The following is a 24941-nucleotide window of genomic DNA, read 5'->3' as shown; positions in this document are numbered from 1 at the left end:
GAAACCGATGGATGTTGAATGGCAAAGATCAACTGGATGTGGAGAGGATGTAAACTTTTGTGGGGAGTCTAGATCCAGAGGGTTCAGCCTCAGAATAATGGGACATCCATTTAGAACAGATGATGAGGATTTTTTGTAGCTGGAGGGTAGTGATTCTATAGATTTCATCAACACAGACAGCTGTGGAGAGCAAGACGTTGGCGATATTTAAAGCAGAGGTTGGTAGGTTCTTGCATAGGCAGGTCGGCAAAGTTTATGGGGAGATGGAAGGAGAATGGGGTTCAGAGAGATATTAAATCAGCCATTATGGAATGGCAGATCAGAACTGATGAGCCCATTTCAGCTCCTGTGTGTTACGGTTTTATAATTGATGTGTACAGACAACAGAATGTTCAGAAATGTCAGTGCGGCTGTCTAATGATTCAGGTAGTTACTGCTGTAAAATGCTGTTCACTTCCTGAATGCAGGAATGGACTTCCTGATCAGCAGAGGTATTATACAAAGAACAAAGAACAATACAGCATAGTACAGGCCATTTGGCCCACAATGTTGTGCCAATCCTTAAACCCTGCCTTATAACATATAACCACAACATATAACCCTCCACCTTAAATTCCTCCATATATCTGTCTAGTAGTCTCTTAAATTTCACTAGTGTATCTGCCTCCACCACTGACTCAGGCAGTGAATTCTATGCACCAACCACACTCCGATAAAAAAAAGCTTCCGCTAATGTCCCATTTGAACTTCCCTCCCCTTACCTTAAAGCCATGTCCTCTTGTATTGAGCAGTGGTCTTAGTATCTTGTATACCTCTATCATGTCTCCTCTCATCCTCCTTCTCTCCAGAGAGTAAAGCACTAGCTCCCTTAATCTCTAATCATAATTCACACTCTCTAAACCAGGCAGCATCCTGGTAAATCTCCTCTGTACCCTTTCCAATGCTTCCACATCCTTCCTATAGTGAGGCGACCAGAACTGGACACAGTACTCCAAGTGTGACCAGAGTTTTATAGAGCTGCATCATTACGCCATGTCTCTTAAACTCTATCCCTCGACTTATGAAAAGCTAACACTCCGTAGGTTTTCTTAACTACCCTATCTACCTGTGAGGCAACTTCAGGGATCTGTGGACATGTTCACCCAGATCCCTCTGCTCCTCCACACAACCAAGTATAAAGTTGTGAATTAAACATTGAACAGTCTTGTAATGAAGTTCCAACAAGGATGCAACTGAAGGTGGATGGGCTTTGGACATTGCTGTGAGAAATATCTCAGTGATGTCCTGGGGTTAGAATGATTGGTTGCCATGAAAAGTTCCCAGTGCGAATCGTGGACAATAGTTATGGAACAAATCAGCATAATTTCCTGATGGTCTACTACACTGCAAAAGAATCCAAGGTTCACTACAACCAGGTCTGAGGAGTTACAGTAGAGAATCGGATTTAAAGGTTTAAGTTCCATACTAGTAACACTATCGTCTTCAGATGAAGAATTTATAGATGAACGTACATATGTGTTTACAGTTTATTCCTCTTGCCTGAGCAGAGGCCTTCGGATAATGCCTGTCTGACATGTTGCAGACAGCACCAATGAGTCCCAGGGAGAACGGACTCACTCTGAGTGTAACAATAATTTTCTAATGTCAGTCATGGCTGAACAGGTCACATCTAGGGCATGATCATCACTGTTTATGAGGACCGTAGATAGCAACATGAATTAATGTGTTCCTGTGTCTCTATCATTAGATATTCAGCAATTCAACAGATTTTTCTTTTTCATTTTGCCCTTTTCTCTGCTCTTGTTTAACCAAACTTATAGAGTTTGTCGAGGAAGTTACCAGGAAAGTTGATGATGGCTTGGAAATGGACGTTGTCCGAGGTCCCGCATAAAAGGTTGCACAAGAATTTCAGTCGCTCAGCATTAAAGATGAGGTAGTAAACTCGATTGGACATTAGATTTGTAGGATAAGTGAAAGAGTGGTTGAGATGATTGTCTTTCTGACTGAAGACCTGTGACTAGTGGGGTGCAACAGGGATCGGTGTTGGGTCCATTGTTGTTGATTCAATGACCTGGATGATATTGTGGTTAACTAGATCAGCAAGCATGTGCATAACACCAAGATTGGGAGTGTAATGGGCAGTGAGGAAGGTTATTATGGCTTGCAACAGGATCTGGAGCAACTGGAAAAATGGCAGACGGAATTTAATGCAGACATATGTGAGATGTTGCACTTCAGTAGGACCATCAACTGCAGGTCAAGGGTTGGTCAATGGTGGGGCAGTGAGGAGTCCAGTAGATAAAGGGAGTTGGGAATGTATCTCCATAATTCATTGCAAGTGGCAGCACAGGTAGACAGGATCAAAAGAACGTTTTTGGCATATTAACTTGCAGAAATGTAAATACTGTGTACAGGACATGAGATGTTGAACTTGAATGAGATATTGCTGAGGGCAAATTTAGAATATTGTCTGCAATTCTGGTCACCTGCCTTCCGGAAAGATGTAAATAAGGTTGAGCAAGTAGAGTGAAGATTTAACAAGATGTTGCTGGGACTGGAGCACCTGAGTGATAAGGAAAGATTGAATCGGTTAGGAATTCATTCCTGGCACATAGAAGATTAATGGGAGATTGAACAGAAGTATACAAAATTATAAGGGGTATAAATAGGGTAAATGCAAGCAGGCTTTTTCCACTAAGGCCAGGTGGTAACAATCAATTAAGTGTGAAAGGTGAAAGGTTTATGGGGAACATGAGGGGTCTTGGATCGTTGTGAGAGCATTAGGAGTTACTAGAGCAAGTGGTGGAAGCAAGCTCGATTTCAACAGCTAACAGAAGTTTGGAGAGATGCATGGATGATGGGGTGCGGAGGGCTATGGTCCAGGTGCAGGGTGATGGGAGTAGGCAGTTTAGATGGTGTGGCACAGGTTAAGGGCCTCTTTTGATGATTTACTTTTCTATGACTCGATGAAAGATCAGCCACTCATTTCTTTAAGAATTCAGATGGAGACCAGAACGGGTGTGGTTCCGAGGTTTTCACTCCCACAGTGACTGCAGTGAAGCCTGTGGGCCGATTTACAATCCACAAGTTTAATATTCATCCTGGATTAATGAACTCACATGAATTTGGCTGATGGTCCTGATAGAATGCAAAATTAGTTTTAGACGGAATGCCTGTTCAGCAGTCGAGATATGCAGCCGCTGCTCTTATACCACACCTATAAACACAGCAGGTGTGAGAGGAAAAGGTGACACTGAACATGCAGTTCCCAGTGCTCCCTGCCTTAACTGAATTTGACAGCTGAAACCAGATCTGCCAGAGACAAGTCAAAGATCAAATCTCCATTTCCATGTAGATCTCCTAGACCATGGAGATTAAATCTGATCACTATTCCCTCTGATATCAGCATTTCTGTGAAAAAAAACACCAAATACACTCACCTCATTTTCTTCCCTACTGAAATGTCCCTCCTTTGTCAACATCCAACCGAGTCTTTCAACCCTCTCTTCAATCGCTTGTTTCAGTCTATCCCTGTAGAACTTTGTCACTTGGTACAGTTGATATTCATCCCACTGATCCAAGAGATCAGAGATTGTAGATTCTGTAGCTGCAGATATAAAAAGGATAAAGCAGACACCAGCTCAAATATCCCTCATCTCCATCAATCTCACAGCACGCAGCAAACTCATCATGTCTCCAACTTCAGTGTTCATCTGCCTTCAGTCACAAACTCGGATTTTGTCCCAATCTCCAACATGACCCACTCACCCAGTTCAATTTAGGATGGGCAATGTAATGCTGGGGCAGTCAATGATACTCACTTCCCAGAGATACTCTCTCTATACAGGTGACTGTATTTCCCTGATTTCATACCCTGAAAATATTATTTTCATCTGAACAGCTGCAATTCCTCTAACACACATCCTGGAAATCCTCATAGCAGGAACTATTGGGTTAACGGGTGCCCCTCTACCTCACATGTACAACACCCACACAATTCCCCTCTCCTCTCTGGCCACACCCCAACAAGGCCTCACATTCTCCATCCTACCTGCCTCATTCTGCAAACGCATCACCCTCATATTTCATTCACCTGTTCCTGTTTGAGGACTTGACAATTCCTTGTTTATTGAGCTTCCGAGCAGACAGGCAGTCACCTCACATGTGCTGGTTCCAGGGTCTGGATCAGAGTCTCTGATGCCACTGTCTCTGGGCTGACTTTGCTCCACTTCCTCTGTGGCTGGACTGTATTCCACTGGGACATCGAGAGAAATCTGTCCCCGCTTTGGTAGCTTGTTTCCCGTGTTCCGAACATCTTCCCTCCATCTGCAGCATGGAAAAAATCTCCTGAGTGCTCTCCCTGCCCAATTTAATCTCCAACCTGAAATAAATGATGAATTATACTGGAGTGATTTGGAGCTGAGCAGAACAAGGATTCACAATGGAGCCGAGACTCTGACTGACCAGATTTGGAGCGGGACTGTGCTGTGAGTGTAAACCATACTTATTGCCAGTGACAATACTGATAAGCCGGACATATCGACCCCCAGAAAAAGAACAGGATAGACGTACTAGTTGATCACTGGCTACGGCAGGGGTTGGCAACCTTTTTGCCTCTGTGGGCCAGATCGTGTACTAATGAGCGGACGGTGGGCCAGATAAATGCCATAAAAAACTTGAAGTATGGGAATCATCCATTTAAATACATCTTGTTATGTTTGGCATCAAATTAATGAATAACGCATGCTAGAAAATCATTTGTGCTTAAGGTTACCTACCCCTGGGCTACGCAGCAGTTAAACATACTGATGACTAGGGGAACTTAATGGACCAACTGCAGGTGATACCAGGAAAATTCACTGGGATCATCTTCCACAAGGAAAATCTCCCTGTGTCGCACACGGACCAGCCATCAGATTACATACTGTCTGGTCCACGATCACACACTCCCCTTCGGCAGAGTCATACACTGTCCAGTCTCCTGGGTCACAGACTGACCATTACATCATGACCAAGTGAGACCTATAACTTTGTGACCTATGCTGCCTGGACCCCTGGATCACATTCGTCATGTACAGGTCTTTGACAAAGCCTCACTCAGAGTTTTGTGTGCAGTTCTAGGAAAGTGTGTAGAACACAATGACTGGAGCATGGAAGGTTGAAGTGTGACCTTACACCTGTTTGTAAAATAATCAGGGGCATAGAGAAGGTTGACAGTCACAGTCTTTTTCCCAGAGAAGGGGAAAGTAAGACTTTACCGCTGAGATATAAAATTGACTGAAGGAGCATTTTTCCACATGGATGGTAGTGAGTACAAATTACATGCAGCCAGAGGAGGGTGTAAACACAAATAAAATCACAATGTTGGGAAATGGATTGAACTAGTTCAGGAGGGAAATGTGGAGAAAATTGAAGGAAAATGGGACAAGCCCAGAATGGGTCAGCATGAATTAGTTTCCACATGGAATCACACGGTTGAACACAATCGCAACGCCTACAGAAGACAGAGACATTTGGTCACTGATTGTACTGGGTTTCCTTTCAGAGTTCCAGACAATTTAAATACTGCTAGCAGATCAGCTCAATAGGGAAACCCGGGGGAAAATCCAGTAGCTGCAGTGGCCAGAATGATGGCAAAACATACATAAATCTATTTCATCCTCCTCACAAAGGACCACAAAGGTTCACAATGGACCTGCGAATGTTATTCCACCACTATTGTCAAAGTTCAAAGTAAATTTACCATCAATGCCCATTTATTGGTATATATTTTCATAGGAGAACAAATATGTACAATAGAATCAACGAAAAAAGATTCCAGGCTGCAGGGAGAAAGTCCCAGCCTCTCCTTCCAGCTCAAGCCCTCTTCTCCTGGTAATATCATCAGGAATATGTACTGTTTCCATCATAATGACATCGTTCCCATGCCATATCTGTCTTGGAGACAACAGTTAACACGTGTGCGGTCATTAATTGTGCATACATGTGCAGAGAGGTCTTGTGACAATTTTATAAACTGTGGGTGGGGCCAGCTGGAATAGTGTGTTCAGTTCTGGTAACAGTGCTGCAGGAAGGATGTTTTTGGACTGGGGAGGGTGGAGAGAAGATTCAAATATATGAGGAGTGAAAATAAGTTATGTCTCTGTCTAAATGTGCAATCATAGTAATTTATAATAAATAGAACAGACAATGTAACATAGAAATACACTCAAATCAGCGTGAGTTAATCAGTCTGATGGCCTGGTGGAAGAAGCTGTCCCGGAGCCTGTTGGTCCTGACTCTTACGCTGTGGAACCGTTTCCTGGAGAGTAGTACCTGGAGCAGATTGTGGTTGGGTGACTGGGTCCCCAATGATCCTTCGGGTCCTTTTTTCAAATCTTTTATTGTAAATGTTCTGAAACACGGGAAGTTCACAACTACTGATGTGCTGGGCTGTCCCACTCTCTGCAGGATCCTACGATTAAGTGAGGTACAGTTCCCAAACCAGGCAGTGATACAGGTTGTCAGGATGCTCTCAATTATGCCCTTGTAGAAAGTTTTTAGGATTGGGGGGGGGGGCTATACCAAACTTCTTGAACTGTCTAAGGTGAAAGAGGTGCTGTTGTGCCTTTTTCTCCACACAGCGTGTGTGTACAAAGCACGTGAGGTCCTCGGTGATGTGGATGCAGAGGAATTTGAAAATATTTCCCCTCTGAATCCCAGATCCACTGATGTCATTGGGGATTAGCCTGTCTCCATTCCTCCTGTAATTCACATCCAGCTCCATTGTTTTTGCGACATTGAGAGAGAAGTTGTCTTCCTGACACCACCGTGTAGGCCACTTTGTTATTGTTTGAGATTAGGCCAATCAATGTGGTATCATTGGCAAATTTAATTAGCAAATTAGAACGGTGGGTGGAGACAGTCATGGGTATAAAGGAGGGGACAGTACACAGCTTGAAGGGCTCCTGTGTTGAGCATCAGTCAGACAGTGGTGAGGGAGCCAACACTTACCACCTGTCAACAATCTAACAGGAAGTCCAGGATCCAGCTATGGTGCATTAAAACATGCAATGTCTTCTACAATAAGCTGTCCCCTGCTCCCAGGCCATTCGCACCACTGGCAATGTTCTCGGATCAGCGACAGGAACATCTCCATTGAACAGAAGCCCAGTTCTGGTTTTGGAAGGTCAGCTCTCGATTTTCATCCAGGTTTCTGGGCTTCTCCCCACATCTCCATTGAACAGAAGCCCAGAAGACTAGTTGGAAATTGACAGCTGACCTTCCAAAAAGCTGAAATGTTTTGTTTTCTCTCAATCTCAGAAACACTAGAAATGCTCCAAATCAACTGGCACTTACATTTACAGATGAAAGTAGTTGGTATCTTACACATCGAGGCTTGTTTAGAACCAGACCCTGACTATTCCCTGGACTGTTACATCAGTCACAAGAGCACTGTCACATTCCTGTCTGTTTCAGTGATTCAGGAGCTCCTGCTCCTTTCACTCAGCAGAAGCTTTGCACGCGACCTTTGCGATTCGACTATTATTGGTGTCAAGTCCCTGTTCTGGAATTGTTGGATTGACCCATTACTCAAGGCCACTGTACCAGTGGGATCTGATGAAACTTTTCTGTGCCCAGTTCACAACTATGTACGTTTCTACATCAGAACTATTGTGCACCAACAGGACAGAAGTTGAATTATAAAGATCTCAGTGATCATACCTGTATCCATACTGATTTTGACTGATGATGGTTCATTGTCATCTTCTGATCCCGGTGCAGGAAAGGCCCACCTGCTGGTGCTGCTCTGAGTTACACAAAACAAGCAGACAATGAGTCAGAGAGTTTGATTAATCTGCAAATATGACAGTATCTCCATTCCCTGTATCTGAGCAGCAGTTAGCTTGGGGAACCAAGCATTCCCTGTTAGCATCAACTTCCAAACTTCCACTCCCTGTCTGTACACCTGTCCAGCAACATCCGGCAGATCCTGCTGATAGAGTCACAGAGCAATAGTGCATGGAGAGCGAAACCCTTCAGCTCAACAAGACCAGGCTGTCCACTGTGCCCACCAAGATCATCCAAATTTCTGTGATGCTCCCATACCCCTCCAGGCCACTTCAGTTCCACCTACGTATTCCAACTATTTCTTAAACTATACTGTTAAATACGCCTCATTCACTTCCTCCAGCAGCACATTCCACAAAAACTCCAACCTCTGCATGAAAATGTTGTTGCCCATGCACCTTTCAAAACTTTCCTTCACATCTCATCTATTTTCCTGGTTTTGTTCTGTCCTGACTTCATGAAAAGTCTGTTGACATCTGCCTCTCATACATATAAACATTTCTGTAAAGTTGTTGTTCATTTTTGGTGTTATGTAATGAACCGGAGGTGATTAGGGAGCTTAAGGTAAAAGAGCCCGTTGGAGCTGGTGATCAAAATATGATAGAGGTCAACTTGAAACTTGATAGGGAGTAAGAAAAGTCTGATATAGCAGTATTTCAGTGGAGTAAAGGAAATTACAGTGGTATGAGAGAGAAGCTGGCCAAAACAAATTGGGAGCAGTTGCTGGCGAGGATGACAACAGAGCAGCAATGGTGTGGGCTTCTGGTAAAAATAAGGAAGCTGCAGGATATATATAATGACTCAAATGGGAAAATAGTGCAATTGTGGCTGACAAGGGAAGTCAAAACTAAGATGAAGCAAAAGAGAGGGCACAGAGCAAAGCAAAGATTAGTGGGAAGACAGAGGACTGGGAAAATTTTTTAAACCCTACAGAAAGCGACTAAAGGAATAATGAGAGGGGGAAAGATGAAATACGAAAGCAAAGTTGCAAACAATATCAAAGGGGATACTAAATGCTTTTTCCAGGTATGTAAAAAAAAAAGAGATGAGTGTGGATATAAGAAAATGAAGCTGGAGAAATAATAAATGAGGAACAAGTTGATAGCAGATGAACTAAGTGAGTGTTTTGATTCAGTCTTCACCATAGAAGACACCAGTAGTGTGCCAGATTCTGCAGCATGTGAAGGAAAAGAAGTCAGTGCAGTTACTATTACAAGGGAGAAGCAGTGCAGAAAAGATGAAAGCCCCAAGTTTACATAAGGCACCTGCACCAGATGAACTGCATCCTAGGGTTCTGAAGAGGTGGCAGTAGAGATTGTGGAGGCATTAGTAATGATCTTTCAGAAAACATTGGACTCTGGCATGGTGGCAGAGGACAGGAAAATTGCAAATGTCACTCGACTCTTTAGGAAACGACAAAAGCAGCAGAAAAGAAATTATAGACCATTTAGACTGATGTCTCTGGTAAAATGTTGGAGTCAATTAAGGACAAGGTGATGCAACATTTGGTGACACAGGACAGGTGAGCATGAAGTTAGCATGGTTTCCTTCAGGGTAAATCCTGCCTGACAAACTGTCGGAATTCTTTGAGGAGATTACATGTAGCATAAATAAAGGGATGATACATATTTGGACTTTCAGAAGGCCTTTGACAAGGTGCCATACATGAGGCTGCTTACCAAGTTAAGAGCCCGTGTTGTTACAGGAATGATTCTAACATGGTTAGAGCATTGGAAGGTTGGTAGGAGGCAGTGACTGGATGTGATGCTGAGGCTTTATAAGGCACTGTTGAGGTCTCACCTTGAGCATTGTGAACAAGTTTGGCTTCGTTATCTAAGAAATGATGTGCTAGCATTGGAGAGGGTGAGAGGTGGTTCACAAGGATGATTCTGGGAATGAAAGGCTCTTAATGGCTCTGTGTCTGTACTCATTGGAATTCAGAATAGTAAGGGACAGGGGGATTTTTATTGAAACCTTTCAAATGTTGAAAGGCCTGGACACAGTAGACGTGGAAAGGAAGTTTCCCATGGTGAGAGAGTCTAGGAAAAGAGGGCACAGCTTGAGGATAGAGGGACGTCCATTCAAAACAGAGATGTGGAGAAATCTCATTAGCTAGAGGGTGGTGAATTTATGGAATTTGTTACTATCGGCAGCTGTGGAGGCCAGGTCATGTGGTGGATTTAAGGCAGAGCTTCATAGGTTCTTGATTGGACATGGCATCAAATGTTACAGGGAGAAGACAGGGAAATGGGGTTACAGAGAGGAAAAAGAGATTGAATGATGATTGAATGGTGGAGCAGGCTCAATGGGCCAAATGGCCTAACTGTGCTTCTATGTCTTATGGTCTTATTTTCCTACATTCCAAGGAGTAAATACCCAGCATGGCTCCCTTCACCTTGTAAATCAGGCATTTAGTCTTGACAACATCATCACAGATCTTCTTTAAACTCTGTGACATATTCCTCATATGATAATCCTTTCATTCCCAGAATTATACTTGTAAAAGGCCTCTTGAACCCACCACAACTTCTCTATAACAGAACAATGAAATCTGCATGTAGGTCTCCTAGTACTACCTCACCAAAATGCAACTTTCCTTGATATCCCAACCTCTGTACTCAATATCCTGACTGGTGACTGACAGTGCACTAAAACACCCTGTTCTCCTAGTGCTTAATTTTAAACATTATCTTTTGTGTAGGACAGATGCTAATTGAAATTGTGAATTGCATCTCACAAATAAACAAAACAATTTGAATCATGAAATGAATTTCAAACATTGGGAGACTGCAAGCAATGGTTAATATTTGAAGAATATATGGTAGCTTTCATGTACAGGAAAGTTTTAACCAAAGAACAGAGAACATTACAGCACAGAACCAGAAGTTGTGCTCACCTGTACGAACTGACTGTGCAATCAGTCTAAATCTTCTCTCCCGCACAACACACAACTGTCCATTTTGCTAATGCCACTTTGCCAATTCAAAAGTCTTTTAAATATCCCTGTTGTATACACCTCCACAGCTCCCAGTAGTGGCATCGTGGCACACACTGTGCGAGTTCCTGACACATACAGTGGAATAAAAAAATTACCTTAGGCATCTCTTCTACACTTTTCTCCACTCATCTTAAACTGATGTTCTCTGGTATTAGCCACTGGTGCTCTGTGAAAAGATGCTGTCTGTCAAGTCTATCTATTCCTGTCAATTCACCTCATCCTCAGTCATTCAACCTTTTCTTACAAGATGAGCTCTCCAATCCAAACAGCATCCTTGGAAATCTACAAAGTTTGTCAGAAGTTCCAACAACATCTCTTCCTTTGCATTGACATGCTCCTATCTTAACCTCACTTTCAAAGTTCCTCTCTCTTGTAAATTATTAGGCATATTGTCTTCCTTGTTCCTGAGTAGTCCTACCCCTACTCTATTCATCCTGCTGTTCCTCTCCCAACTTTTCTTCTATCTCAGAGTTGTTTGTTGATCTCCTTCCCAGCTACCTTCAATTCTCAAATCTGAATGTTGCTTCCTAAACCTAAATAATCCTTCTTTGTTCCTCTTGTCTAAATGTTCCACATATTTTGTGAACCATGGCTGGTTTAACCAACCAGTCTTTCCCTACCAGTGGGACAATTCAATCTAGAGCCCCTTACAAGAGGTCCTGAAACAACCTCCCCATTTCTGTTGTACATTTCCCTGAGAAAATCCGTTTCCCAATCTGTGCTCTCAAGTTCCTGACTAATATCACTGAAATTATCCATTCACTCATTAATTAGTTTCCCATATTATCTGCTCCTGTCCTTGTCCATGATCAAGATTTAAAAAAAAACAGAAGGTGTTGTGGTTACTGTCTCTAGAAAGGTCTCCAACAAGAGGCCTGATGCCTAACCAGCTTCATGCCTAAAACTAGATGCAGTACGGCATCTCCTCCATTTGGCTCATCCATATACTATGTCAAGAATACTAACTGGATGTATGTAACACCTTCTGCACCATTGAATCATTTTGGATTGAGGAAGTGGGAATCAACTTCAGAGATGTTGAAATCACCAATGATACCAACCCTGTTATACCTGTAGTTTTCCAAAACCTGGGAACATTTCTGCTCCCCAATGTCCCCGTGGCATTTGGGAATACTCCCAGAGTGATTGGTCCCTTCCTGTCTCTGAACTTTCACATACACTAAATCTGTAGATGGTCCCTCTGTTTCTGTAGCTGTGATGCCATCCCCTTTTCACCTCCCTTCATATGCATTTTGAAACAACTAAACCCTGGAACATCAAAGAGGCAACCCTGTCCTTGTTATCAGTCAAGTCTGTCTAATGGTGATAACATGTACCATCCATGTACTGAACCATGTTCTAAGTTACTCTTATTCTGAATACTTATTGTGTTGATGTAAACATATTCCAACCCATCCAACTGACCACAAGATGCCCTGTCAACAGCCTATCCATCCACACTTCCACTGAACATTGCATCTGCCTTTATATCAACTGCTCCATCATCTGACCAAACACTCTGGTTCGCATTCCCTACCAACAGTGTGTAAAGTGACACTGGCAGTTCCAGAGGACTGGCTTGCAAGGACACTTGTTCATCTCAAGTACAGGTAGAACTTATCACTTTGGTACAGGGTCAAAAGGGATCATAACTTCCTCCAAATTCCAATTTCTGTTAATTGCTGTTTCAGAGGTTCTGACAATTTAATTAGTAGAAAAAGTACGTGAAGATACCTGGCATATGTAAATATAAATTATTAGTTGCCAGTTGCTAGTTAGGGCTGAAGGAAATGCATTGCTGGGACATTTTGTTTCAAACAGGTTTGTTCTCAGCAGAGGCTTGCACGCTGATATACCTGCACACAAGTGTATCATTGCAGCTTGCAATAGCCAAAGGAATCAATGCCGTGTTGCTGTGGTTCATGGTAATTCCACATTTCCGCAATCACTACAGCAGGAAGCATTTAAAAATTATCTACACTCTTTGAGATGATCACAACATAACCTGGCCAAGCAAGGATACAGCAGAAATGAATAAAAGCTACTGCAGAAGATGCAAGGTCTTAAAATGATCAAAAACTCTGAGGGAATGTAAGTGGCTTTAAAGAGCTGAGCTGGACTGTCAACAACACATTACCAGACCTGGCGTGATTGCACTGGGTCTGGTAGAAGCACAACTGGGCTGAGGGCACATTCAGCCTCACTCAAACTGTTTCCTACTTTCCTTTGTACAGATATGTAATGTCTAACGGATTAGTGTTTGAGTGAATGAGACTCACCGAACTTCCTGCTGACTGAATCAATGGCAACTCTGATTCAGGAGGGCTCTCTCCAGTTGGTTCTCTCAGTCCTCGGGCTGGTTCACGTGTTGCTGTTCCCTCGTCTTCAGTCATGGTTTGCTTTCAGTTGAGGGCTTTTCTTCTAACAAATCTCGGTACCACAGATCTAACTTTAACCAGAGATAATGAAGCATGTTAACAGCGCAAAGGAGAACAAAATATCTCTGTTCAATGTTCAGAAAAACAAAACTCACTGGAATTTAAACATTGAAGAAAAATGTAATGATCTCAGTGAACAAATCTGTAATTGTCCCTTGCACTTCACAAAGTGACATGGGATATGAAATAGTCATCGATCAGACATGGTGGGACAGAAAACTCAAAATCAGAATTATGTAATTCAGTCCATTGAGTCTGATCCCCCATTCAATCATGCTGATTCCCCCAACCCCCAAAGCCATATCCCTGCCTTCCTCCTGTAATCTTGATGGTACTGAGCAGTAAGAAATTAACCTCTGCATAAAAACACTCAACAACAGCCTCCACCACCCTCAGTGGCAACAAATTCCACAGATTAACCACCCGTTAGCTGAATATATTCTCCTCATCTCAGTTATAAAGGGAAGTTTATTTAACCTGAGGCTGTTCTCTCAGGTCCCAGACCCTCTAACTAATTGAAATATCATCTCCATGTTCATTGTGTCCAGGTTTTCAGAATTCGGTAGGTTTGCACCCCACCACCATCCCTCTGAACTCCACTGAGCATAGGCCCTTGCCCAACTGCTGGGCTTTCTTTGCTATGGAGCTGGTGTTGAGGGACCAGGAGAGATTCTCCATCAGGTGAATACCAAGAAATTTGGTGCTCTTTATGATCTCTACCAAGGAGCCGTTGATGTTCAGTGGGGAGTGGTCGCTCCGTGCCCTCCTGAAGTCAACAACCATCTCTTTTATCCACATTCAGAGACAGGTTGTTGGCTCTGCACCAATCCGTTAGCCACTGCTGCTCCTCTCTGTAAGCTGACTCGTCATTCTTGCTGATGAGACCCACCACAATCGTGTCATCGGCGAACTTGACGATCTGGTTCGAGCTGTGTGTTGCAGCACAGTCATGGGTCAGCACACATCCCTGGGGAGCCCCCATGCTCAGTGTGATGGTGTTGGAGATGCCGATCAGGACTGACTGAGGCATACACAGCATTCACTCAAATCAAAATTTCTTTAATCAGAACATCTTGATGTTCCTGCTTGTTGAACCCAATGGAAGGCAGCCTCATTGCTGAGTATCGTGGCTGTTAGTAGAGCACCGATTATTTTTGTGAATATTGATAGCAGCTCTCCACTATATGATGCACCGGGGAGTCAGTGTTGCATCAATCCTCAGTGAGATATGTTATTACCATTTACAAATGGGTTTGGGGATCCTGAAATTATGAAATCCATTGGAGTACTGTGTTATTAATACGTTTCAAAGTCAGGAGGAAAAGAATAACAGGCAAATAGGCATCAGCATAATTTACCAGGAAAAGCTGTGGTTCCTTTACTATATAATCATATAACAATTACAGCACAGAAACAGGCCATCTCAGCCCTTCTAGTCCGTGCCAACGCCTACACTCACCTAGTCCCACCGACCCGCACTCAGCCCATAACCCTCCATGCTTTTTCCTGTCTATATACCTATCCAGTTTTACTTTAAATTACTGTTCCACTACCTATCACAAAACGAGTGCCTGTGCACAGGTCCATTTCCAGGAGACAAACCATTCCAGGCTGAATGTAATAAAAAAGAAACTGGGATTACGAGAATCATTCAGAGGGAAGGAGCAGCTGTGGGACAGGAACAAAGTTAACTATTCAGTTCACAAACTTTCATCAGAATGACATAAAACGTTTTCCATTTTTAGTGCAGATCTCCTGCACCTTGAGTTTCTATTCGATTTCCACTGACTGATGGACAAGTGACAGTGAGGGGGAATTTCCAAATACAGATTGAACACTGAACCCCTGGATCCATTTCTACTGTTACAAACACAGAACAGTCCATTTAATCAGAGCCTCTCACTCTAAGGGATGGAATGGGAACTCATTTTCACCTCAGATTGGCAGTGATTGCTTCCAAAGGAACACCACAAACAAGAATCTGAGCTCAGAATAGAAGTACTTGCTGAACACCACAAACTTGGACAGCTTGATTCCCGGTCCACTTTACCTGAAAATCTGCCTGATATGCCAGGACCAAACGTCTCAGGGTCACACAGCGGATCCTGCCACTTACTGACCCTGAAATCCAAGCACATCCTCCCTGTGTTTCCCTCTGGACAGTGAGTGAGCTGCCACCACCAGCTTCCAGCCACCCAATATTTCTGCTTCATTGAGAAAGGAGAAACACTCAGTTTTTTTCTGGAGAAGCACCAACCTGGGCCGAACCCAAAATACTGCCAGTTCCATCATCCCAGATTCCCGAACCCAGGATTATAGCCCAAGTACAAATATTTTACCTTATATCACCTCAATGTACTGTGCTGATCTGTATGGATTGTACGTCATCCGTCTGTATGGATGGACCTCTGTACATGACAATAATAAACCGATTGTCCATTTTAACTGTGTGGAAATATTATTCAGCCTGATTGCTGCTTTGGAAGTTCTGGAGGGAGGCTTAACTGAAGTGTACACTTTTTTAAAATGCACAGGTAAATCCGCCAACATCGGCTCAGTTCAACGCAGAACGGAAACACCGCCCATCTCAGAAATGAGCATGCGCAAAATGACTTGCGGGAGTGAAGGGTGGGTCCGCGGAAACAAACCCGCAGCTGCTGCAGCACTGCGATAAACTAGATCACGTGACAGGAGGCTGGCATCATCAGATTCAGGTTTAATCTCAACGGCAAATTTACTGCGCAACAGAACGTAACACTTAATAATAGATGCACAACTGAATTTTAAGAAGTTAAATAAGCAGTGCAAAATTTAAATAGAAGATTAATAAACCGATGCCTCATTTTAATTGCCTCTAAATATGATGCAGCCAGGCGAAGTTTGGATCCGCTACCGGGCCGGGTGAGGGAGGTAATGTTCCCCAGGTATAACTCAGCGGATGGGTGTAGTCCCGGTATCCCGCTCCTGGGAGCAGCGCAGCAGTGGCTGTACGGCGGCTCATCTCAGGCGGTTCGGTGTGAACGTTTGACAACCCGGATCGACCCGGGCAGGTTCTGTCCAGGAAGTCGGGCGCAGCCGCAGTTCGAGGATGTTAACGGGTTATACTGCCCGACATCAGACCTCTCCGCCCGGGATCGGCCTCAAGTTAGAAAGATTGTATACTTCATTGATCCGAAAGGACATTAGCGTGTCGCAGGGGCATTACAGATTTACAAAGATGGAAAGAGAAGTAAAACCGAATAAAATTAAGTTACCTCAAGCTGTCTAACAATTAGCAGTTATCACTTCCCCGGCTATAGTTTGATTCATTCTAGAGCCGAATCGTGTCCAGTCTGACTCCTTTAACAGCGCCAGCCTTTCGAATCAGTTTCTGCTTGCTCGCAGCATTCGTGTTGATGTCAATACTCGCCGATTGGAAATTGATGTCTTGTCCCGCAGACAGTCATTCTTTCCCGGCTCCCCGCCCCACAGGGGCGAGGGCCGTCTCGCAGTCGCGACCCAGCGGACCTGCTTCAACACAGAGCGAAAAAGAAAGCCAGATCATCCCAAGACTGAGCATGCGCAAAGTGATTGTTGCTGCTTCTGTGGGGGCGGGGCTTCGGAAGCAAACGCAGTTGCGCTAAAGATCACGTGACCAGTGGGCAGGTCTACCATGACATCATCAGAATCAGTGTAAATATCACCGGCAAATGTCAAGAAATGTGTCGTCTTTACTGCAGCAGTACAACGTAATACATAGATGAAAAACTGAATTTAATTAACTTAAGTAAGCAGTGAAAAATTAAAAGACTGATAAACCGATGAGGCAGTTTAATCGTATGGAAATATTAGACAGTCTGGTTGCTGGTTTGTACCTTCTGAAGGGAAGCTGAACTGAATTGTGCAAATTTTAGATCATCTCAGATAACTGAGTTTTTTCAGGTCCTGTTAAATTTATTGCAAGTGCACAATTATGTACAGGTACAAAGAATCAGTGACTTGCAGCGGGAACACGGGCAAGTACATTGAGATTTGAGATAACAGACAGAACATAAATAATACAATTCTGCGTCATTAGCAATATTCGGCCGGTCCATTCATACCACCCAACAACCTCGTATCCCCACTTTCCCTAGAACATTGGCCCTACTTGCAGGTCAGTATTTCTCACACCATCTTTATCCTTTCAATGAAATCTCCCCCTCCCTCCTTCAGCTGTCGGCATCCCTCGCTGCCGAGCCGGCATCAAGCCGATGGGCCGAGAGGTTTCCTCCTAACTCTCAGCGATACATCAGACTCCGGCCGCAGGAGACGCCTCACAAACGCCCCCAATATACCTCGGAGGAAATAAATCAGACGGCGGGACATTTACTTTGGGATTTGTTCGATTTTGAAGCGAGTTCGGAGCAGGAGAAGGATAGGGGGGTCAGCGGGGGTAATGCCCTCTCGGCTGGTCGGCCTCCGCTATTGGCTGTAACTAGTGATTGACATCCCTACGCAACTAGAGAATAGCGTCGATTATTGACATTGAGGGCGGTTCAGTCGGTAAACCGACTGAGCTGAGTAGCGCGTGCGTGAGACGTGTCACCCGACGTCAGATTCAGGTATGCCTTTAGTGATGTCAGGCGCGTGGGAGCGACAGTGTGATGTCATGAGTGTGGGAGCTCTTGTATTTGAAACACCTTCGTGGAAGCTTCCTCTGATTTCAGTCGGGCCAGAAATTAAACCCGTGTTTCATCGCTGAATCCATTGTGTGATGTAAAGTCCCCTGCTGTGTGCTCGTTTCTGCCGTGTTGTGGGTGGTGTGGTGTTTACCTCGAGTGGTCACAGAACCACAGATGTTCTCGGAGAGGACTTTCGAAGTGTGATCTGATTTGGGGTGGATTCTGTCAGTGAACTTTCTTGTTGAGTTGTAGTTTGATAAACAACGGTTTTAATAATATAAACCAGAATTGCCGCGGGGTGCACAGAAGACCTCTAGTCCCTGGAGTCTTTGTCTCCTGGTAAACTAAATGCCTTGACATATGTACTACTATTGGCACCTGTTACTCTAAAAGTCAGTGAATCATTCAGACAGCTGATTGATCAGAGGAATTATGTTTGTGGGCCATCAAAGTTCGCACATGCAATCGGCTCATCTTGATATTAGCTTGATAAAGCTAATGGCATGCTGGCCTTTATAACAAGAGGAATTGAGTATAGGAGTAAAGAGGTCCTTCTGCAGCTGTAAAGGGCCCTGGAGAGACCCCACCTGGAGTATGGTGTGCAGTTTTGGTCTCCAAATTTGAGGAAGGACATTCTTGCTATTGAGGGAGTGCAGCGTAGGTTCACAAGGTTAATTCCCGGAATGGCGGGACTGTCATATGTTGAAAGATTGGAGCGACTGGGCTTGTATACACTGGAATTTAGAAGGATGAGAGGGGATCTGATTGACACATATAAGATTATTAAGGGATTGGACACGCTAGAGGCAGGAAGCAAGATCCCGCTGATGGGTGAGTCCAGAACTAGAGGCCACAGTTTAAGAATAAGGTGTAGGCCATTTAGAACAGAGATGCGGAAAAACTTTTTCACCCAGCGAGTGGTGGATATGTGGAATGCTCTGGCCCAGAAGGCAGTGGAGGCCAGGTCTCTGGATGAATTTAAGAGAGAGTTAGATAGAGCTCTTATAGATAGCGGGGTCGAGGGATATGGGGAGAGGGCAGGAATGGGGTACTGATTGTGTATGATCAGCAATAATCACAGTGAATGGCGGTACTGGCTAGAAGGGCCGAATGGCCTACTCCTGCACCTACTGTCTATTGTCTATTGATATGGAGTTCAAGGGTGTCCCAGTTAAAAAGGCAGACGGCCGCACCCTTGCGTTGATCCACAGCCCTCCGACCGCTGGTGGCGCCGTGGGATCCTCCCAGCATTGGTGGCGCTCTGGGGCACTCAGACCTCCAGTGGTGGTGCTGCAGTGTTGGTGACCCACAGGCGCAGTACTGACGCCGATTCTTCTGTTCGGAAGGCTGTGAGGAAGGGATTAATTTCGGGTTGGTGCAGTGGAAGAGGGCCGGGACCGAGATCTGTCGGATGGCTGGAGCCTTTGTCAGCACGGTTTTAGCTTTATACCGGAGTCCGGGCTGTGTGATTAGTTGCACACTCAAAATGCTGGAGGAACTCAGCGGACCAGGTAGCATCTCTGGAAAATAGTACTGTCGACATTTCCGGCCGAAACCCTTCGGCAGGACTTGGGGGGAAAAAAGGAGTAGATTTAGAAGGTGTGTGTGGGGGGAGAGAGAAACAAAAGACGACAGGTTAAACCTGAAGGCGGAGGGATGAATTAAAGAGCCGGGAAGTTGATTTGTGAAAGAGACAGAAGGCCATGGAAGAAAGGGGGAAGGAGCACCAGAGGGAGGCGATGGGCAAGGTGAGAGGGGGAAAAGGGGATGGGAGATGGTGACGGGGGTGGGGTGGGGGGCATTACGTTAACTTTGAGAAATCAATGTTCATGCCATTAGGTTGGAGGCTACTCTAACGCAATATAAGATGTTGTTCCTCCAACCGAAGTGTGGCCTCATCATGACAGTGGAGGAGGCCATGGATGGACATATCGGAATAGGAAATGGAATTAAAATGGGTGGCCACTGGGAGATCCCGCTCATTCTGGCGGACGAAGCGTAGGGGCTCAGCAAAGCAGTCTTCCGATCTACATCATGTCTCACTGATATACAGGAGGACACACTGGGACCACCAGACACAGTATATGACCCCAACAGACTCACAGGTGAAGTGTTGCCTCACCTGGAAGGACGGTTTGAGGCCCTGAATTGTACTGAGGGAGATGTTTAGGGGCAGGTGTAGCACTTGTTCGTCATGCAAGGATAAATGTCAGGAGGGAGATCAGTGGGGAGGGACGAATGAACAAGGGAGTTACTTAGGCAGCGATACCTGTGGAAAGCAGAAGGTAGGGGGGAGGGAAAGGTGCTTGGTGGTGGGATCCCGTTGGAGGTGGCGGGAGTTTCTGAGATTTATGTGCTGGACACAGAGGCTGCTGGGGTAGTAGGTGAGGACGAGTGTTCCTGGTAGCGTGGCAGGAGGCAGGGTGAGAGCAGACATGCATGAAATGGAACCTTTCCACTGGACCCCTTTCTTTGAAAAAGGAGGACATCTCTTTCATACTAGAATGAAAAACATCATCCTGAGAGCAAATGCAGCAGAAATGTGGAATTGAGAGAAGGGTTTGGTGTTTGTATAAGTAACAGGGCTGGAAGAGCTATAGTCTAGGTAGATGTGAGAGTCTGTGAGTTTGTTATAGGCAGCGGTAGATAAGCTGTCTCCGGAGACAGAGACAGTGTGATCAAGAAAGGGGAGGGAGGTGTCAGAAATGGACTAGGTAAATTTGAGGCAGGGTGGAAGTTGCTCTGTAAACATTGACAGTACTCTTTTCAATAGATTGCCCGGCCTGCTGCATTCCTCTGGCATTTTGTGTGTGTTGCTTGGATTTCTAGCACCTGCAGATTTTCTCTTGTCTATGGACCAGTTAGTTGTAGTTCCCAGGCTGGGAGGGGGTTTGGGATGAAGGGGATCTGTCTGTGAGCAGAGCGAGGTTATGGGTGGACATGTGGGTGTGGGGCTGAAGACTGGAGGGGGGAATTCTGAGGGAGGCTGGGGATCATTGGGAGGTGGGGGGGGGGATCAAACACAGCGTGACTCGAGTAAGATGGGTCTCGCGGCAAATTGTTGTAAGCCAGGGAGGATCTGGTCCATTGGATCAGATACTTTGCATGTCCTTTCAGGAATCAAAATGTCTCTCTTCATATCAATTACTGACTAATCTTGCTGTTTGTTACAGAGCCCCAGAGTCTGGGAACAGCTGTCACCGTCAAGGGCTGTGAGTGTTGATTGGGGATGCGGAGAGGGAGTCAGCGACCTCTGCCTCAGAGAAGGACATGGGTTTGTACAGACTCTTGTGAAATATAAATAACTTGACAGTGGGTTCAGATCTGGTGGCATATCTGCAGTTGACAAAGGGAACAGAGAAGGTACTGAGGAGAGGAGTTTTTACTGGAGAAGCATGGTCGGGGATGAAGAGGTACAGGAGTTGTCTAATAGATCATTTTAGTTGTTTTTTTTTGTTATCTCACAGACCGTGACTGGAAAAAAGAGGCTTGTTGAGGAGGAGAGTGAGCCAGGAGGACACCCGGAGGTGAGCAGGTCAGTCACGGTAACAGGAGAGCGACAGTGATGTGGGTTCCAGTTGTCCTGATGGCAGGAAGCAGATGGTGGGAGGCTCTTTATTCGACTTGAGGCCTGAACCCAGTGACGTTCCCCAAGGTAACACTACTTGTCATTTATGTCAATAATTTGGTTGAGAATGTACAGGGTATGGTTAGTAAGTTTCCAGCAAGTTCAAACAGTTACTTTTTTTGAAAGATAGTAAGTATAAACTATCCCCTCTGTCTCCTCCCCACAGCTATTGTCCGGCACCTTTCCCTCTTCCCACCCACCTTCATTCTCCACCCCATCTTCTCCCTCATACCCTAGATGTCATAGCTTAAAGGTGAAATATTTTACAGGAACCTGCAGAAAAACCGTTGAGAATGCGGAATGAGCTGCCTGAGGAAGTGGTGGGTGTGGGTTCGAAAGGGACAGAGCTTTGCTGGTAATGACTGAGATTTTGTTACGGTAAAGCAACACACTGAAAATCACATTGAAACATTGTAGACTGAACAATGTTATAGAACAGTCCAGGAAATGGCCTTTCAGCCCACAATATTGTGCTGTACTAATTAAATCAGTAACCAAGTGGTCAACCAAATGAATCTCTTCCGTCTACATAATGTCCATATCCCTCCATTCTCTTCACATTCATGTGCCTGTCTAAGGGTCTCTGAAGAGTCTAGTAGCTATCTGCCTCAGCCGCCAGCCATTCCAGGCTCCAGCACTCTCTGTGCAAAGGAACATGTTCAGAAAGGGCTGAAGAAAGAGAGCGATATAACTGGGGAAGCATGGTCAGGGGTGAAGGGTACAGGGGCTGTCTAATAGACCAGTGAATGAGGAGGAGACTGGGCCTGGAGGATCCTGGAAGTGAGCAGGTCAGACCTGGTATCAGGAGAGCGACACTGATGTGGTTTCCTGTCTCAGGGTGATGAGCAGTCTCCTCCAGTGAGGAGTTTGTGTGGAGATGCAGCTTCCCCGGAGGTGGAGGAAAGAGGACACACCAACAGGTGGGACCAGCTGTGGGAAGACATGGTTTGTCAGGTCTGACGACGGGCTGAATGTACCATAACCTTCAGAGTGAATCAGAAAACCATTCTGAGGGTATTTGAAATGTCAGAAGCAGGGGAGATGTGATCACGTGTGCAGAGGGCAGGAGTTGTGTCTCCATAATACCCTCAGTGAGATGGTTCAAGTTACAATGTGCAGGAATGAAAGCACAGTTTGGTGCCAGATTTAGTCACTGATTCTGTCACAGTGAGAGGGTTAGTTCCCGTATTAATTAATGGAAGAAGGCACAGGAACTTCATCAATTGCCAGTTGTTTAGCAGAAGTGACCAATTTGTATGTTGACAGAAACAGATATTCCCAGTGATGACAAAGGGGATCAGTCTGGTTTATTTCAGGTTGGAGAGGTGGGTGGAGTTTTGAAATCAATGTCTTACAGTGCCACCGTTGTTAATTTAGCATGTCCGGAGTGGTGGATCACACAGCACGGAAACAGGCCTTTGGCCAGCCATACCTGTTCTGACCGTCCACTCACTGTCTGCACTGGTCCCAATTATCAGCACTTAGTTCATAGCCGACTGTATCTCGGCAGTTTCAATGCTCATCCACTTCGTAAATGTTGTGAAGGGACCTGCCTCCACCACCACCTCGGGCAGTGTGTTCCAGATTTCAGCTACCCTCTGAGTGAAAAATCTCCTCCTCAGGCATGCTCTCGACACTCAGTGTTTCAACTGTGGGACAGTCCAGGCGGCAGTGAGGAGGGGCAGACCTCGAGATTGTGTACATCGGGGGCCGGTTGCAGTGAGAAAGGGCCAGACACGAGGTCTGCCGGGTGGCTGGAGGCTCCGGACTCTCCTCAGACCCGGTTTGAACTTTGTGACCGAGCCCGGGCTGTGGGATCAATTCCTTGTGGTTCTCCAAGGGGTTTAGGGTGAAGGGAATCTGTCTGTGTGTGTGGGTAGAGGTTATGAGTGGAGTGTGGGTGTGGGGTTGTAGGTGGGTTGGGTGCTGCTGGGAGAAAGTGGGATGATTTAACATTCCGTGATCCATGGAGGATGGTCCCAAGACAAATTTAGTTGTATACAAGGGACGATCTGATGAATTGGATCAGACAGCTTAGCTCGCATGTCCTTTCTGGAAACAACAATTCTCTCTTCATATTAATGACTGTCTAAGCTTGCTGTTCACAAGATTATGTGTTACAATATTGTGTTTACAGAGCCCCAGAATCTAGGACATCTGTCACCATCATGGGCTGCGACTGCAGATTGGGTAGGGGGAGGGTGTGCCATTGACCTGTGCATCAGAGAAGGACACGGGTCTCTTCATCCTCCTGTGAGGTATAAAAGTCCTTACAGTGAATTCGGATCTGCTGGCATATCGATAGTCTGAAAGGGAAAGGTAATCGGGAAGGGGCTGAGGAGAGTTTTTACAGGAGAACATGTTCAGGTGTAAAGGGGTACAGGAGCTGTCTAATAGATTGTTTTGCTTTTTTTGTGTAATCTCATAGGTGGTGACTGAGGAAGAAGCTTGTTGATGGAGGATACCCAGAGGTGAGCAGGTCAGATACGGAATCAGGAATTGAATTGAATTGACTTTATTTCGTACATCCACGAGGAGTAAAAATCTTAATGTTACGTGTCCATCTAAATCTGCAAGTGTAATCATAGTAATTTATAATAGTTTATAATAATTCAAACAGACAATGCAATATAAAGTACACTCAAGTCAGTGTCAGGTCATCAGTCTGATGTCCTGGTGGAAGAAGCTCTCCCACAGTCCATTGGTCCTGGCTTTTACACTGTGGTACCGCTCCCCAGATGGTAGCAGCTGGAAAAAAGTGAGAGATGTGATTTCCTGTGTCACGGGTACAGACTGTTGACTGAAGTGAGGAGTTTGTGTGGAGATGCAGCTTCCCCGGAGGTGGAGGAAAGAGGACACACCAACAGGTGGGACCAGCTGTGGGAAGACATGGTTTGTCAGGTCTGGCGACGGGCTGAAAGTACCATCACCTTCAGACTGAATCAGAAAACCATTCTGAGGGTATTTAAAATGACAGAAGCAGGGGCAGGGGTTGTGTCTCCATCAGACCCTCAGTGAGATGGTTCAAGTTACAATGTGCAGGCATGAAAGCACAGTGTTTGTGGTTGGATTTAATCACTGATTCTGACACAGTGAGAGGGTTAGTTTTGTTGTAAGGAAGCAACATTAATGGAAGAAAACACAGGAACTTCACCAATTGCCAGTTGTTCAGCAGAAGTGACTAATTTGTATGTTACCTTGACAGAAACAGACATTCCAAGTGATGACAAAGGGGATCAGTCTGGTTTATTTCAGGTTGGCGAAGGGTGTGGAGTTTTGAAATCAATGTCTTACAGTGCCACCATTGTTAATTTGGCATGTCCGGAGTGGTGGATCACACAGCTCGGAAACAGGCCTTTGGCCGGCCATACCTGTTCTGACCATCCACTCACTGTCTACACTGG

At 45.0% G+C, this 24941-nt stretch overlaps 2 protein-coding genes across 8 annotated transcripts in view; both read right to left on the bottom strand.

Annotated features, from left to right (window-relative positions):
• The window catches only part of LOC140721024 (NACHT, LRR and PYD domains-containing protein 3-like), a 32545-nt gene extending 15745 nt beyond the window's left edge, over window positions 1–16800 (bottom strand). For 3 of the 7 annotated variants that reach the window (XM_073035896.1, XM_073035893.1, XM_073035897.1), the window contains exons 1-5: window positions 16521–16800; window positions 13108–13277; window positions 7705–7789; window positions 4094–4381; window positions 3441–3607 (exon numbers count right to left, since the gene is read on the bottom strand). In XM_073035896.1, the coding sequence (XP_072891997.1) occupies window positions 3441–3607; window positions 4094–4381; window positions 7705–7789; window positions 13108–13221 (654 nt within the window). In that variant the 5' untranslated portion in view covers window positions 13222–13277; window positions 16521–16800. Of the gene's footprint in view, window positions 1–3440; window positions 3608–4093; window positions 4382–7704; window positions 7790–10726; window positions 10894–13107; window positions 13278–15605; window positions 15903–16520 lie in introns of those variants that run through there. The other 4 variants (XM_073035894.1, XM_073035898.1, XM_073035899.1 and 1 more) reach the window with 4 other exon arrangements.
• LOC140721010 (uncharacterized) overlaps window positions 1–24941 on the bottom strand; it is an 878357-nt gene that overhangs the window by 809833 nt on the left and 43583 nt on the right. The window lies entirely within an intron of this gene.

This window comes from Hemitrygon akajei, unplaced genomic scaffold (genome assembly GCF_048418815.1).
Source record: "Hemitrygon akajei unplaced genomic scaffold, sHemAka1.3 Scf000049, whole genome shotgun sequence".
NCBI classification, from domain to species: Eukaryota; Metazoa; Chordata; class Chondrichthyes; order Myliobatiformes; family Dasyatidae; genus Hemitrygon; species Hemitrygon akajei.
This window is presented reverse-complemented; position numbering and strand designations above follow the sequence as displayed.